This window comes from Schistocerca gregaria, chromosome 8 (genome assembly GCF_023897955.1).
Source record: "Schistocerca gregaria isolate iqSchGreg1 chromosome 8, iqSchGreg1.2, whole genome shotgun sequence".
NCBI classification, from domain to species: Eukaryota; Metazoa; Arthropoda; class Insecta; order Orthoptera; family Acrididae; genus Schistocerca; species Schistocerca gregaria.
In genome coordinates this window covers 489,096,191-489,111,853 of record NC_064927.1, presented here as the reverse complement: position 1 = coordinate 489,111,853, position 15,663 = coordinate 489,096,191, and the positions used below count along the sequence as shown (strand labels likewise).

General features: G+C 36.7%; 1 protein-coding gene across 1 annotated transcript in view; it reads right to left on the bottom strand.

Annotated features, from left to right (window-relative positions):
• Positions 1 to 15,663, bottom strand: part of LOC126285384 (IST1 homolog) — a 38,239-nt gene that overhangs the window by 20,042 nt on the left and 2,534 nt on the right. Inside the window, exons 2-4 of the mRNA XM_049984723.1 lie at positions 1,769 to 1,901; positions 1,541 to 1,684; positions 1,257 to 1,427 (exon numbers count right to left, since the gene is read on the bottom strand). Of these exons, the coding sequence (XP_049840680.1) occupies positions 1,257 to 1,427; positions 1,541 to 1,684; positions 1,769 to 1,901 (448 nt within the window). The remainder of the gene's footprint in view (positions 1 to 1,256; positions 1,428 to 1,540; positions 1,685 to 1,768; positions 1,902 to 15,663) is intronic.

The window sequence follows — 15,663 nt, the reverse complement described above, 5'->3', positions numbered from 1 at the left end:
CTCTTCAATTTAGTAATTCCTGTATCTTCACCCTTTGTTTCAGGAAGTGGTACTGTGCAGACGTATGCTTTGATCCGCGATACGAGCATTGTTAAAAATGTGTATTTACCTGTTCATTAAAAGTATTGTAAAAGGTTATAAGAAAAGGAATATTTACTTGCACGGTTATATAGACTCACCACTGAGATTCTGCATGAAGAGGTTCAGCGCAGACAAGAATAATTAACACTGTATCTGGAGGAGCATTCCTGCATTCATATTGTCACATTCCAGACTAAACACAATGGAATTAATGTGAAGGTAATGACTCAGACTTAATAGATACGTATTGAACTTGGTTTACTTGTACTAAAAATGATGTGCTTTGTGTGTTTAAGAACTTAATAGGCAGATTGACAATTTCAATGGTTGCGGTGATTATTTAGTACTGCACACGACAGGAAGCAGCAGCACAAATTATGTTTATTGACCTTGAATGCAATGAAATTCAAGGTCTGTTGATATTGATATCAGTTTAAGTTCACCCAAGATTGTGCACAGATTCACAAATTACCTTCAAAATTTTCTCAACTATTATTTCCAATCAATTTTCACAATTATTCATCCATTTCGATTTCCACGTGCCTATTCAACGTCTGTCTCCAATAGAACGTGTGGGACCATCTCAACGTCAACTTTGTTCCAGTGCCAGTATCCAGAATATCAAGGACCAGTCAACAACAGTTGTAGACCAGTCTGCTCCAGGAGAGGATGAAAAGGCTTTATTACACCTTCCTCAACGAAATCCATGCATGCATCCAGGCTAAAGGGGCTGTAAAGTGGGCTCGTACTGTCAAGTTATTTGTAAATTCACTATTTTCTAATCACTGTAATAACCAAACATACCCTCTCAATCTGTACGGTTTTAGTTTGTTTCTTCCGTGCCTTCTGGATGCTTCACTTTTTTCCTCAGACAGTGTGTTAGCCAGGCAGCTGTATAACGACAACAGACCCCTGACATAATTGATAACTGAGTGAGAAATGGTCTTCTAATGGTATTTTTCTTTATATTTTAATTATAATCTATGTAAGTTGAAAATATAAACACTTTCGTGATTATTCGCTATTGATACATAGTATAAAATTACTTTCCAGCAGCTAATAAATTAAACAATTTGTATGCAAATTACACGAAAAATTGTATCAGAGTTAAATATTTATTACTCAATACAAGACATTATAGTTAATTTACTGTATAATTCTATCACAAAACATACCGGATAACTGAAAGGCTTCATGTTAGATGGTGGAGGCAAAGGGGGCTGAGGAAATCCAACAAATCCTGCAGGTTGTGGTGGTACAGATGGACCCCCTAAATTATTTTTATCTGGATCAATATCAATAAGCAGTGCATCAACACCAACTGGTCTTAAATCTTCCTCCATGACCTGTCAAGACAGCAGCAAATTTCTCTAATTACTCAAAACACTGGTCTGCAGAGCACTTACTTCACAATCTTTTATTTTTATTTTATTTTATTTTTCACAAAGGCTATACTCACCTGTGGATCTGGTTGGTATTCAATGTCATAATTCTTTGCTATTTCAATTAAATACTTCTCAACAAGGAGCTTCGGTGGTGACTGAACACTCATCTTGTGCTTCAGCTTTTCTGAAATTGTGCTAACTGCTTCTTCTCGGCAAGCCTGATTACATAAAAAAGGTTGTTTACATCACAAATATTTGACTATCCACTTTCTCGAGTATAAATATGATAATGTGAAACTTACATCTGCATATTGTCTTCCATATTTTGCACTTAACTGTTCAGAAATGACTTTCAGTTCACTGATATCAGTTTGCATTCTTGGAGCAACCCATAACAAGCTTGATATTGCTTCTGAAAGGCCTTCATCTAGTGTCCTACAAGAATCAAAATGATGGTCATTAGTAAAAGTGTGTGTGTGTGTGTGTGTGTGTGTGTGTGTGTGTGTGTGTGTGTGTGGAGGCACAATTTCAATACAATGTGTTGACGTGTATGGAATGATAATGGCAGTTAAATTGTTTAATAACTTATTTCTGCAAGTCAAACAGTAGAAACAAGCACTAAAATAAATGTAAAACTTAAAAAACTGAAAGTTACATTCAGAGAACAGAAACCTATCAACAAAAATAATCAATCCTTGAAAATATAATACAATTACATAAAAAAATCTATTCACCAAGTGACAAAGTGACGGCACGAGGAAACCCACAAAAAGTTAAGGAAACATGCAAGCTTTCAGTGTAAATGGCTCCTTATTCTGGCAGAAGTGTTGAAGAGAAAAGGGAATGAAGGAAAACGACTGGCAAGGTTTACGCAACGGGGAGAGATGCGAGTTACAAAAAAAGTCGGCTAAACCACTGGGTCAAAGGATACTTGCAGGATGGGACAAGTAGAAAAGATGGATTGCGGATTGTTAGGTGCTGCACAGAATGAGTGCTTATCATTGAAAGAGAGGGTGATAAGCAAAACAGAGATTACTGACAGAACATAGTGGAAGTGTTAATAAGAGCAGAAAGCAAGGTGTATGAGGTCTGTTCAAAAAAATTCTGGAACATTCATAATTTTGAGCTAATGGTGTGTTGGAGTGAGTTGCAGTTGGCATCCCCACACATCTATCGGTGTTTATTGTGTAACTGCCGGAAGTTGCATTGTTGTATATCTGTTAGTTATTTTCAGTGCTGTATTGAGTAGAACGTTAGACAGAGTTAGAGGAGCAAGGCATCTACATTAAATTTTGTGTAGAACTTGAGAAAACCTTTACATAGACACAATAAATGATGCAGGAAGTCTACAGCAATGAGTGCTTAAGCCGCACTCGGTTTTGCGATTGGTTCACATAGTTTAAAAATGGCTGGATGGAAGTTAAAGATGACCCTTGTACAGGATGCCCTTTGAGTTCTTCTGATGACACTCATGCGAGTAATGTCAACAAAATTGTGCATGAAAATTGAAAACGAACTGTTGACAGATTGCAGTGAAATGTAACATTTAAGTTGGATCATGTCATGAAATCCTGGCACAGCATCTTAGAATGCATCACGTTGCCACCATGTTTGCCCCACGGCTCATGAGTCAAGATCAGAAAGACCTTCACCTTGTAATCTGTGAAGAGAATTTGGATCACACAAATGAAAATGAGATGTTCCTTAAGAGAATCATAACTTGTGATGAGATGCGGATCTATGGTTATGATGTAGAGACCAAGGTTCAATCTTCACAATGGGTCAGGAATGTTGCTGCAAAAAAAAGAGCTCATCAGTTCAGATGATCAGGAATTTGTGCCACACAGACAAACATTTAATCAATAGTACTATTGGGACATGTTGCGATGTCAAGAAGACAATGTGAGAAGGAAGCAGCCTGAAATGTGGCAAGACACGTAATGGCTCTTGCATCATGAATCACGATAACGCATTCGCACGTTCATCCCTGTTGATGTGTGAATATTGCACAGAAAATGAAACCACTGTGCTGCCTCATCCTCCATATTCTCCAGACCTGGCCCCAGCAGACATTTGTTTTGTTTCCAAAGTTGAAAACTCTGTTGTAAGTATAAAGATTTGCAGTGACAGATGAGGTAAAAGAAAATTTACTGACAGCACTTCGTGCAATCCAGCAGTCTGCTGCTGGAAGTGGAAATGGCATTGGAAGAAGTGTATCAATTGTGGAGGAGAGTATTTGGAAAGAGACCATGCACAATAAGTAAAAGGTAAGCATAGAAAAATTCTGTGGACAAAGTTCCACAATTTTCTGAACACACCTTGAATTATATGTTTTAGAGGCACAGGGGTGGGGGTGAGGAAAAATAGACAGGTCAGGAAAGAAAATATCAACTAAAAAGATTGCGAAGAAAGGAATAGTTCGTTCCAATCATATTTCCCTAACTTTTAGATGAGTTTTTTGCTGCAACTGTTTGGTGAGTGTGGACTTTTAATCGATCCAGTTATAAAAAATATATAATCACATTAATGAAACACATTTTGCATTCCAGAATGAGATAAGCAAAGGGCTACTGAATGAAGTCATCACTAAAGTAATTTTAAAAATTTTGATTTAGAACTGCTGGCCATAACTTACCTTCAGGGGGCAAAATATTTACTACTGCAAAAATAAACACACGCACACGCGCACACGCACACACACACGCGCGTGCGCGCTAGTTTAGCTGGAGCTATCAGTTCCTTGCTCACAGAGGAGAGAGGAATCAGCTGGGGATGGTTAAAAATGAATGGCCGAACATTCGGACCACAGGATGAGGAGAAGGCTGAGGAGAGAGGTCAGTTTACAATTATATGTTCATATCAGTAGTACTAAAGATTTTGCTTCCTGATGGTAACAGCTGGCCAACATTTCAATCCCATAGTTTTATACTTTTTCAAATGTTTTTTTTGTCTATTACAAATAACCATTAAAGTAACTGGCAGTTAATCCCCTCTAGAGGAACAGCAGTATAATGAATATATTCTTAAAACTATGCAATGCCTTTTACATAAATTACTCAATATGTTAGTAAATAAGCTAGTAACAGTAGGTGTAAGAAGAGTATACAATGGACATTTCTGATCATATGTGTAACATCAGCTACAAAATGTTAGTTACATCAGAGACAGCAAATTAAACTAATTTTCCAGTGACTACATCTCAGAGCAAGACTGAGCTGTAGCATAGTCTGAAGTCTATATGGAATTCCTTCTTCATGTCAGCATTCTCTGAAGAGAATTTTTAACTTTCTTGACTTTGTGCTATTATAGTTATACTCAGTTCCAGTAGTAAACTGCCCTTTTAAAAAATTAGTACAAATGACTTTACTAAATCAGATTAAATTTCACATTAATATGCTACCCGATTTATATTAGCAACTAAGGGGAGTGAGTCTGTTGCTAATAATTCAACTTTGTAATTTTGTAATATGAATTGTGCAGTCATCTTGCATAACAATATTCTTGAAAATTTACTTCTCTCCTGTTTCTGAAAAGCTATGATGTTTATTCAAATGGCTCTGAGCACTGTGGGACTTAACATCGGAGGTCATCAGTCCCCTTTAACTGAGAACTACTTAAACGTAAAAAACCTAAAGACATCACACACACCCATGCCCGAGGCAGGATTCGAACCTGTGACCTTAACGGTTACGCGGTTCCAGACTGAAGCGCCTAGAACCGCTCGGCCACACTGGCCAGCTCATGTTTATTTATTATGATTATTTAAAATGATAGCTCTACTTGAGAGCAAATACTGTTCAGAACATTTTCTTCAAAATGATTTGTTTATAATTAACTAAAATGTAACTTAAATTGTTGTATTGTAAAATTCATTGAAATTGTATTTGAAATTAAGTAAACTTTCCCAAACTGAATACCGGAACACGAAGAGCAATATGTGGCCCATTTTTTGGTGTAAGTAACTAAAAATCATCTAATAACTTTTAATTGTTATTTTGTAAATCTTACATTTACCAAATGTATTCGATTTTTTAGTTTTATATCAAAGAAAGTGGCACATCAGCCATAAAGTCAGTGTCCATTATTGTCTTTTGGAGCCTGTCAGACGACCAATGTATATTCCATCAATGTACATGATAATCAGCCACAATATAAGCCACGTAAAGTGTTATACTCTTGAGTTTTATTTAAAAATTAGTACAACAATGACACCAAATTCTGGGACTTTCTGAAGCAACAACCCTCAAGGATATCAAAGTTGAGTTTATCATCATATGAAACAGCTAAGTTATTATGTGAACTTTCATTAACTATGATTGAAATTCTTTATTTTTCATCGTCTTCATATTTGTGAATGGTGAAGGCGCAACCTCTTAAGTTGCTCTGATGGTATGATTGACAATTCACTATTACCCCTGTCCAATTATAGACAGAACTAGAGAAACGCCTCTTCTCACTCAGTGTCAGTGGTGATTAAAATGCTTCTCTCCCCTCATATATTTAAAGCATTTTAATACGGTGTTGATGAGCTGGGACATGTGTAAGTGTGTGTACTAATTTCTGCACTACATTTCAGAGTCTAAGTGTGATGTGTGAGAATCTAGTATTGGACAACAGTTGGGATAAGACAGAAAGTGTGGTGTGGCAACTTCTTGTTGGATAACATTTGTAGTGAATACAATTTTTAATTTTTAAAGTCCTTTTCCTCCGACTATCATTTTTTTTCTAACTTTTTTTTGTCATGTGACTGTTGATAGGCAGCACAAATGTGAAGTTGCATGTGACGATAATCTGGTAAGATAGGTCTATTTTCATGTTATTGTGCCCAATATTATCTTCAAATACGGCAAGCATGGAAAATATTTATACAACTGGAGAGGTTTCATATACTCAACATATTCAATCGTCAACACCGGACCTGTAACAGCCATCCGAGGCATTACATTTCTTAGGACTTTCTCCAAATGAACAGGGCTCAGGTTTATTAGAAAGATTATCTCAACTCTTTGATCAAAAGCTTACAAGTCATAATAATGATTTAAGGAATGAACTTACAAGTCAAAACAATGACCTAAAAAAGAGTATTGTTAATTTAAATGACACAGTTAAGGCAATGGAAAGGAAAATTCAGGCTACACAGGAACAAGTAGCAAACTCCCTTTCTAAACTTAGTCAATTACATCAGTTGACTGCTCTTGAAATTCAGGCAGTAAACAAAGATGCTGATCACATATGGTTGCACGTGGAGAATGTTGAAGATGTTATTCACGCTCAGATAGGTAGAAAGAACTCTGAATTCAACATTATACATGAATATATAGAGCAGGAAAGTGAATTCATCGAACAGAAACTAAAACTAAATAATGATCAAATTCATAGACATACTGTCATAGCGGCCCCTTATCTGATAGAGGGCCCGCACAACAGACAAGCAAGGTGGGCTGCTGACCTCCCTTCAACAGCTCATTGTCTTGTAACTTTTATCTGGCTTTTGCCACCAAAAGAATTATTGTGTTTCCTGTTGTTCTTTAGTTTGAAAATTAGTACACACCAGGGAGGTGTTTTACTTAAATAAAGTTTATTCAAAATTGATTGTTAGTTCTTTCCTGCCGACTGCAGGACACTACACATATTACCAGTTTTAACAACAAAACTGAGACTTTGAAAATTTACAACAGGTTAACATCTGATTTAATGATGTAGAAACAAACAGACCTCTCTGCCAGTTATGCAAAACACCATTTTTCTCAGTAGCCAAACATAGTTTGGCACCACTGTGCCATCATCAATAGGTTTTCGCTTTTATTTATTCTGCAATGTGAACATTTTTGTTAAATGATTATAATATCACATTATTTTATAATCATTTAACAAAAATGTTAACATTGCAGGATAAATAAAAGTGAAAACCCACTGATGATGGCACAGTAGTGTCGAAACATGTTTGGGTACTGAGAAAAATGGTTGTTTTGCAAAACTGGCGGACCTCACATCCAACAAATATGTCATATTCGCAAATTGACAGAAATTTTGACCATTTTGTAACAATTTCTCTCTTAAATACTCTCCTGGGTATTTTAAAATACACTTGGATTGGACTACCTATGGCAATGTAAAGGTAGTTTTCCTTTAAACTTGCCCGATTCTGTGAAAATTAAAATAGCCAAATGTTTCCTTCATGGTGAAGCACTGACATAGGCTAATCAAAATGTAAGGCCAAACATAACATTTAATGAATTCAAACAGATGGTTTTGGATAAATTCTGGTATGAAAGTAAACAGGCGGGCATCAGAACAACATTTTCAAATGGTAGTAGGTACAGTTACGTAAGCCCGCTCACCTGGAAAAACGCTTAGATGTTCTTATTCTTATTGACACCTTGAAAAGATGTCTACCAATGAGAGCTCATTGAGGCTATGCCTGTGGTCCTGATGATTCATTAGAGATTTTTTTTTAACACAATGATAAACTTGACAAAGCTTTTGAGGAAGACGACAAGGTTAATAACTCATATTACAACAGAAACAACAATTATAATGGGGGATCATCTCAACACAACCAGCAAAATAGGCAGAATGGTGACAGAAGGAAACACAATATTTATAACAATGGTAAGAACAGAAACCATAGTAACCAGAAACAGGAAAAGTGTGGAGGAAGTAAATAATTTTCATGACCAAGCAATAACAAATTCAGATTAAGAGGAGTGTGATGATGAGAGTGTATATGACTATCCTGTTAAAGCAACTAATTTTGAAAATAAATTTCAAGATGTTATAATTAAACATATGTATGGTGTTAAGAAACATACTATGGCTCCTTATGAATGTGAAGAATGTGTTTTAGTAAAAATGTTTAACTCTGAATGTTCTGTGGAAGATGTAAGTGTTGATAGTGATTACTTTGGTATTTGTATTTTAATGTATGCTGAGCAGAAGATTTTTGTGGCTAATTGTGATGACAAGTCAGTAATGTTGGAAGTGTGTGACACCCAGGTGAGTGGTGTCAGCACTAGTGATTTTAGTGGCTGAAGCAGAAGAGTCATAGGATATCATTACAGAAATACTGGAAACACCTGAACACACACACACACACACACACACACACACACACACACACCTGAAAGTGAATGATAAGTATCCTATGAGTAATAACTGGGAAATATAGGAATATGATATGCTTGCTTATGTGTTCTGGACAGTGAAAACAAGCAGACTAATTACAATAAGTAAATAGGCATTTAAGCAGTTATTCTAGCCACACTGTGTACACGAATGTCACAGGAAGAAACTCTGATGAAGTATATGGACCAATGGGAACATTGCCCTCTGCTTGATTCACTTCACAGTGACTAGTTAGTTAGTTATTTATTTGCTCATTCCTTGAATCGTAGTTGTGATTCAGCCGTGTGATATGGAAAGAGTCAGTTTTACAATTATTGTACCTTCTCTCAGCAGAGGAAAATGTGGCAACAGGCTGCCCATTTACGTAATTTATTAAGGCTTTTTATTTATTTTTGTTACATATTTAACTATGTTCAATGTCTGTCTCTCCTCCTAAGCATACAGAGGATGGATGTAGATGAATGTCATTACATTTATTTTGTTCATGCGCCAAAAAATTTCTAAAACCATGCTGTGCTTCTGTGAGTATGTCATTCTTCTCTACAAAATGTAATATTCTATCTTTCAAGACAGTTTCTATAATTTTAGATGAGATAGATGTGATGGTAATTGGCCTATAGTTTGTAAGATTTTTTATCACCACCTTATAAATGGAACCAATTTCACTTTTTTTCCAAACATTTAAGAAATATCTCATTCTCCCTGGTTTAGCTTATCAAATCTGTCACAGATACAATAAGCACAGTACTTTACTACAGAAGAAGGTATTCCACCAAGTCCTTCCCTGTTTTTGATTTTCAGAGTATGTATTAGTTTTGTAAGCTTAGATTCATTTGCTGACAGCAGAAAAATATATTACGTAGAATAGGAAGTACTCAAATTTCTTGCTTTTTGGGATCTGTTAGAATGTTTTATGAGTTTTTCCACTCCTTCAAACTAATGTTGATTAAAAATATGCTAATATCATTTGGATATCTACATTCTTTCCTGTCTTTATCCAAAATTATATTACTGCCATCTTTCCTATCAGAAGCTTTCCTATTCTCATTTATGTAGGGAAGTGCAAAATTAGGTGTAGTTCTCACTGAGGCGATACGATATGTGATGCGACTCATGATACAATGCAGAAGCAATCCACATTAGTGAAGCACGTAGAAACATATATGGAGTGACTGAACTGGTTCACAGAGGGACAAGAGTGATACAATATCAATATGATTCTCTTTTGTATAACCATGCACAACACAGAGAGCTGGTTGCTCCATACTACTGCATTGTATAACACATGGAAAGGAAAGTTCCAAGTCATCCGATGTACCTAAAAAACCTGTTTTATGTAGATGAAGCAATGCATCCTCCTCTGTAGTTAGTTTCTCAGCAAAACTCTCACTTTTCATGTAAAACATTAAAAACCACTGTCTCGAGATCCCTCATGTGTTCTCCGCTATGCAATCTTTCTACTTCAATTTTGAGGAAGCTTATGGTCTGATATCACAGCTTCATAATAAACTGCTTTTCTTTTTGCTATTTCCCACTATTATTGTGATGTTTTGAAATTAAATAAAACACAGCACATATTTTGAAAATGTTGCAGTAAAAATAACGTCGCTGGCCAGTTTACATTTGGCGCAATTGAGCTAGACAATGCTGTGTACCAAATATAGGTAACATATCAAAATCATTTTTAATACTGGAAAGAGAGCCACACCTATTTCCAGTCTCGAGTAAATATGTGAGATATTTGAAAGTTGTCCATGATGAGGCTGCTAGCGACGTGACACTCATGAGTCTATTGCAGCCTGTTTTGTCTTGCTGCTTATCGTATCATTCCTGTGGCAACACATGTGCTGCACAAATAATGATCACATCACACAACATTCACTGCAGTGTGTCGTATCACATACTGTATAGGCTAGAAATGTTGATGGAAGCTGAAATTTAATTTTGGTATAAACTGGTACCTCTTATTCTACAGCAGTCTCTCTCCTTGTCCTTGGTGTCCTGACTAGTTTTGTTTATCATGCAATTTTCAGATGCTGTTTCTAGACCATTCCTTAATGTTGTAATGCCTGATGTGATCCATTACTTAGTATTCCCAATATTTAGTTTCTGAAGCAAGCAATATGTATGTAGTAGCCTAAGGTTGATCAAAAATACTCCCATCTCCCCTCTATGCTGTTTAATTAGTGAATTTCCCTCCAGTCTTCTCCCTTTAGTAACATCTGTAGTCTACTCAAATTTTCCAGCTTCAGGTGCTAAATTATAACAGTATTATTATTATTATTATTTCACGGCAAACAATGAGTCCTAATATTTCCATCACTTGTCAATAATGATCTGAGATTACAGCGTTTATTACTTGCACTGTTTGTCTACACTGAGGACTGTTATTAATTAAATGATCTATCAATGTTTGTCAGGTCTGAAAACATCTTGTCAGGCTATATATATCTAACATGAGATTGTACGTAGTGACCAGATCACACAAACTTCTTGTGAGACAACTACCTTTTAATATATAATAATAGAGCCCCCAACTGACCGAAACTGAGATGGATAGACGAGGTAGCAGGAGACCTACATGAGAAAGCATGGCTCAGTGAAGAAGCACTGGATAGGCAATTATGGAAGAGAAGGAGCCAACAAAGCAACGCCGACCCCCAAATGACCTGGGAAAAGGCCGAGATGATGAGGATTATTATTAGAGCCCCCATAATAATTATATAGGGGGATGGATTTACAGGTTTTCTGGAAGCATTTATAGTTCCTTTTTAACTGTTTACGTGTATTTGTGTACTGGGTGACTGTTACAGAAATAACATGAAACACTTTCCTACCTGCAACTTTAATTTGCATTGCTATTGCTTCAATAAACACTTTTGAACTATTTTTGACTGTCCATGGCGTAGTTTTGACTTATCTCATTGCTGAGAGTGGGGTAAAACAGGAGATGTGGGACATTGTATTACCTTTGCTATTCTGTTGCTGCTGACATCTGCTGATTCATTCTGAAGTTAATCTCTGCACTTAGTTTGCCCATCATGGTTTAATAAGGCAGATACATTGCATTTTAAGTCAATTTTGTTGCCAAGTAATCCACAGATTTTTTTTATTTTATTTTTTTCCAAATTGGAAAAGGAAAACTATGTGATACCTTCACAAACCTCCTCCACAGCTTTGAAGAATGTTAACACAATTCTGAAACTAACCAACAATCTCAGACCTGACACTGAGGTTTTGTTGAACTCAAATTTTTGTGATACGTTTGCTGTTAATTTATTCATGAGACTGATTTGTTTAACTGATTACTGTTTTCAGGGGTGAAACAGGACACAGTCAGAATGTATAAAAAGGTTACTGGGAGCACTGGGCTCTTTAAAAATGAAGAAGATGCAATGAAAAAGGCTATTGCAGAGTGTAGGAGAAGTGGCAAAATCTTAAGAAAAATGGTGAGGAAAATAGTGTTCCAAAACCAACACTGGGAAATGGGGTAAGTGAAAAATTTAATACGAAACATGGAATAAATGTGAATGTCATGTGACTAGGGCCTCCCGTCAGGTAGACCGTTTGCCGGGTGCAAGTCTTTCAATTTGACACCACTTCAGTGACTTGCGCGTTGATGAGGATGAGACGACGATGATTAGGACAACACGACACCCAGTCACTGAGCGGAGGAAATCTCCGACCCAGCAGGGAATCGAACCTGGGCCCTTAGGATTGACATTCTGTCACACTGACCACTCAGCTACTGGCGGCAGACAGGAAACATGGAGGTCACCAAGTTTTAAATGAGGAATATGAAAAATTAATTGTAGAAGGGAGTTTTATTTGTGCAATGCATTATTTCCCATTGAAAGTGGTCATTCTAGGGATAAGGTAAAAACTTTTCTTGATTTTTATGTACGTCATTTGAACAAGTTCAAGTATGAAAATCTTAATCTCAGATTCTGTTTATCCAAAAATGTGAAGACTCAAGGGCTGCTATTGATAAAAAATGCCTCATTGTTTACTTTAAAAATGTTGTAGCTAATTTGAAAGACATTTGTTCAGAGAGATCACTAATTTACAATGAGACAAATTTCACAGATGATCTTGGGGCTTCCAGGGTCAATGAAACAAGAGCATGTCAACATCCAGAATGAGATTACAACAGGACGACTAACAAGAAACAAAGTGTGCTGTTGCAAAATATCAGTGCTGCAAGCAGTCAGTCTTCATCTGACTGGAAATTAATTACATGTAGTGTTCCTCAAGGTTCCATTTTGGGTTGTTTGCTTTTTCTTGTGTACAGTAATGACCTCTCGCATGATACGATGCCAGATGCAAAGTTTTTGTTTGTTTGCAGATGACACAAACATTGCAATAAGTAGAAAGTCAAGTCCAGATTTAGAAATGGCTGCTAATCAAATTTTCACTGACATTAATAAATGGCTTAACTCTAATACACTGTCATTAAGCTTTGAAAAGACCCACTTTATGCAGTTCAGAACCTGCAAGAAATTTCCTTCCATTTTTGTGCATAACATATGATGACGTGCAGATAGAAGAGGTTGACTTTGTTAAATTTCTGGAATTACACCTCAATAATAAATTAAGTTGGGAAGAGCACACCACAGGATTGTTGAAGCATCTAAACGAGACTGTATTTGCAATAGATATAAATAAAAAAAACTTACATACTTTGCTCATTTTCATTCTGTTATGTCATATGGGATCATGTTCTGGGGTCACTCATCAAACTGAGCAAAAGTTTTTAGCATGCAAAAGCTTGTACTAAGAACCGTTTGTGGGGTAAATTGAAGAACATCTTGTAGAAACCTGTTCAGGGAACTTTGTATTCTAACCACTGCTTTTCAATGAAATTTGTTGCAAGTAACATATTTCCAACTAATAGCTCAACACACACTATCAATACTAGGAATAAGAACAATCTACATAGAGACCTAAAATCACTTACCTTGGTCCAAAAAGGGGTCATATATTCAGGAACACACATTTTCAATAAATTGCCAGTAACTATTAAAACTGGATTTCAGATAGAACACAGTTTAAGCACAGTTTGAAAGAATGTTTCATAGGCAACTACTTCTACTCTATAGATGAATATCTTAACAAGGACTGTTAGACCATCTTAAATAAAAATGTTAGATTTCAATTTTGATAGCATTTGGTCACAACAGTCAAGATTAGGTATTTTGTGTTTAATAAATTTATTAAAAATGCATAACTATGTTTCATTCTGCCAGTGTATTAATTCTGTAAATATTAGCAGTTCCAGTTTATTGTAATGTATTCACCTATTTTGACGAACTCCTGACAAATGACCAGGATAGTGAGTATTATATTCAGATGTTTCATGTTATACTTACTGACATGTACCACACTCACGAGAATAGTCTCATTTTTGGATCCATGGAATGAAAATGGAATCTAATCTAATGTAATGTAATCCCATCAAACTGGCAACCAGTGTAATGTTTATTGTATTCGAAAATGGAGAAATTCTCCCACTTTTTGCTGTCTATAAGAGTGGGGGGCACAAGTCTCCACCAAACTTCGTGATATTGAGGGTTCAGACAATGCAGTAAGCAAATCTGGTAGATTTGACAAGCCATTATTTGAAGAATGATTTGTGAACAAACGTTCACCATAGTTAAGAAGGTTTGATAGAAGAAAAGCTGTATGGGAAGCAATTTTCTCAGCCATTTCTCTCAGGAAGTGATAAGGCTGTATCATGATTACGAGATTGTTTGTATAACACTGCCTCTGAATTCTACGCATCTTACTCCGCCCCTGAATGTTGCTGTATTCAGACCCAGGGCTGTTTTAATGAACTGGAGAAAACTGTGCAAGGACTGCCTGCCAAGTGTTCATTTTCCAAGAAAATGGAAGGAAGCACTGGAGAAAGTGGAAAATATGCCGAGTAACATCACCTCTGGCTTTAGAACATGGGGTATAAGACCATTAGATCCTTAGAAACTACTACAGAAAGTCTCAATGAAAGTTCAACAATCGAGTCAGAAAAGTTATGGACACGTGTCCTACCTGGAAAGCTTGCCATAGCTCTATATAGTGGTTCAGAGGCAGAAAACTGACTGTTCAACAGGTATGAGCATTTCTCCAGCCAATTCTGACCTCAGTGTTGCCACAACTTCTGCCACTCACACCAGTATCTAAGAGCATGAGTCTTCCACTAATGTCCAACTAATTGAAATAATGACTGAGGAGAAGGCAAGCATTACAGTAAAAGTTGAGACTTCTACAGATGAGGGTGGCAGTAGCAGTGCTTATGCCACAGGGTGTTCAAAGAAAAGTGTTGAATACTTTCAGAGATGGTAATACTCATCAAAACAAGAAAAATAAGTCCAGTAAACATGGGTCCAGAAACACGTACTTTCTGAGATAAACACCTGTTTATAGGAAGAGCTGTGCAATCCTTGGTTACAGGTATTAGAACAATCATTGCTCTGGCACTTCATCAAATGTGTCGCCAGGGTAATATGATGTCTTACTCACAGCACTCTACCTATCATTAGGTGGTCTGCAGTGAGTTGTGTGGTTCAAGACGTGTTGTAGGCTACATTAGTTTTCATCGTGTTTGTGTGCCTTAATGTGCAGCACTTGACACCCTGGGTACATCTCATGGTGTTTTACCTTCTTTCAAATGTGGATTTACTTATGTGTTTACTATTATCGTGCTGTTTGTACATACAAATGATGTAGTATGTTTACATTTTCTCTCTTCCACCCCTCATTAGCAACAGAAGCTTAGTATTTGGCAAGTGAAGTGACAGATATGATATTCTGCAACGATTTAGCAAATGGACATAGCCTCCAAGCATGTGCCCTCTATGCTGAAAAATATCCACAATGCAGAGTAGCCTCTGATAAGCCATTTTGCAGACTTTCCCACTGTCTGAGGGATGCAAGTGCCCTTGCACCTTGGAAAGCTGACAGTGTATGGCCCCATAGAGTCCGGATGCCTGGCATGGAGGAGCATGTACTACGTTCAGTGGAAGAAACCTCTGAGACCAGTGTGCGAAGATCAGCAGCAGCAGCACCAGCACCAGCA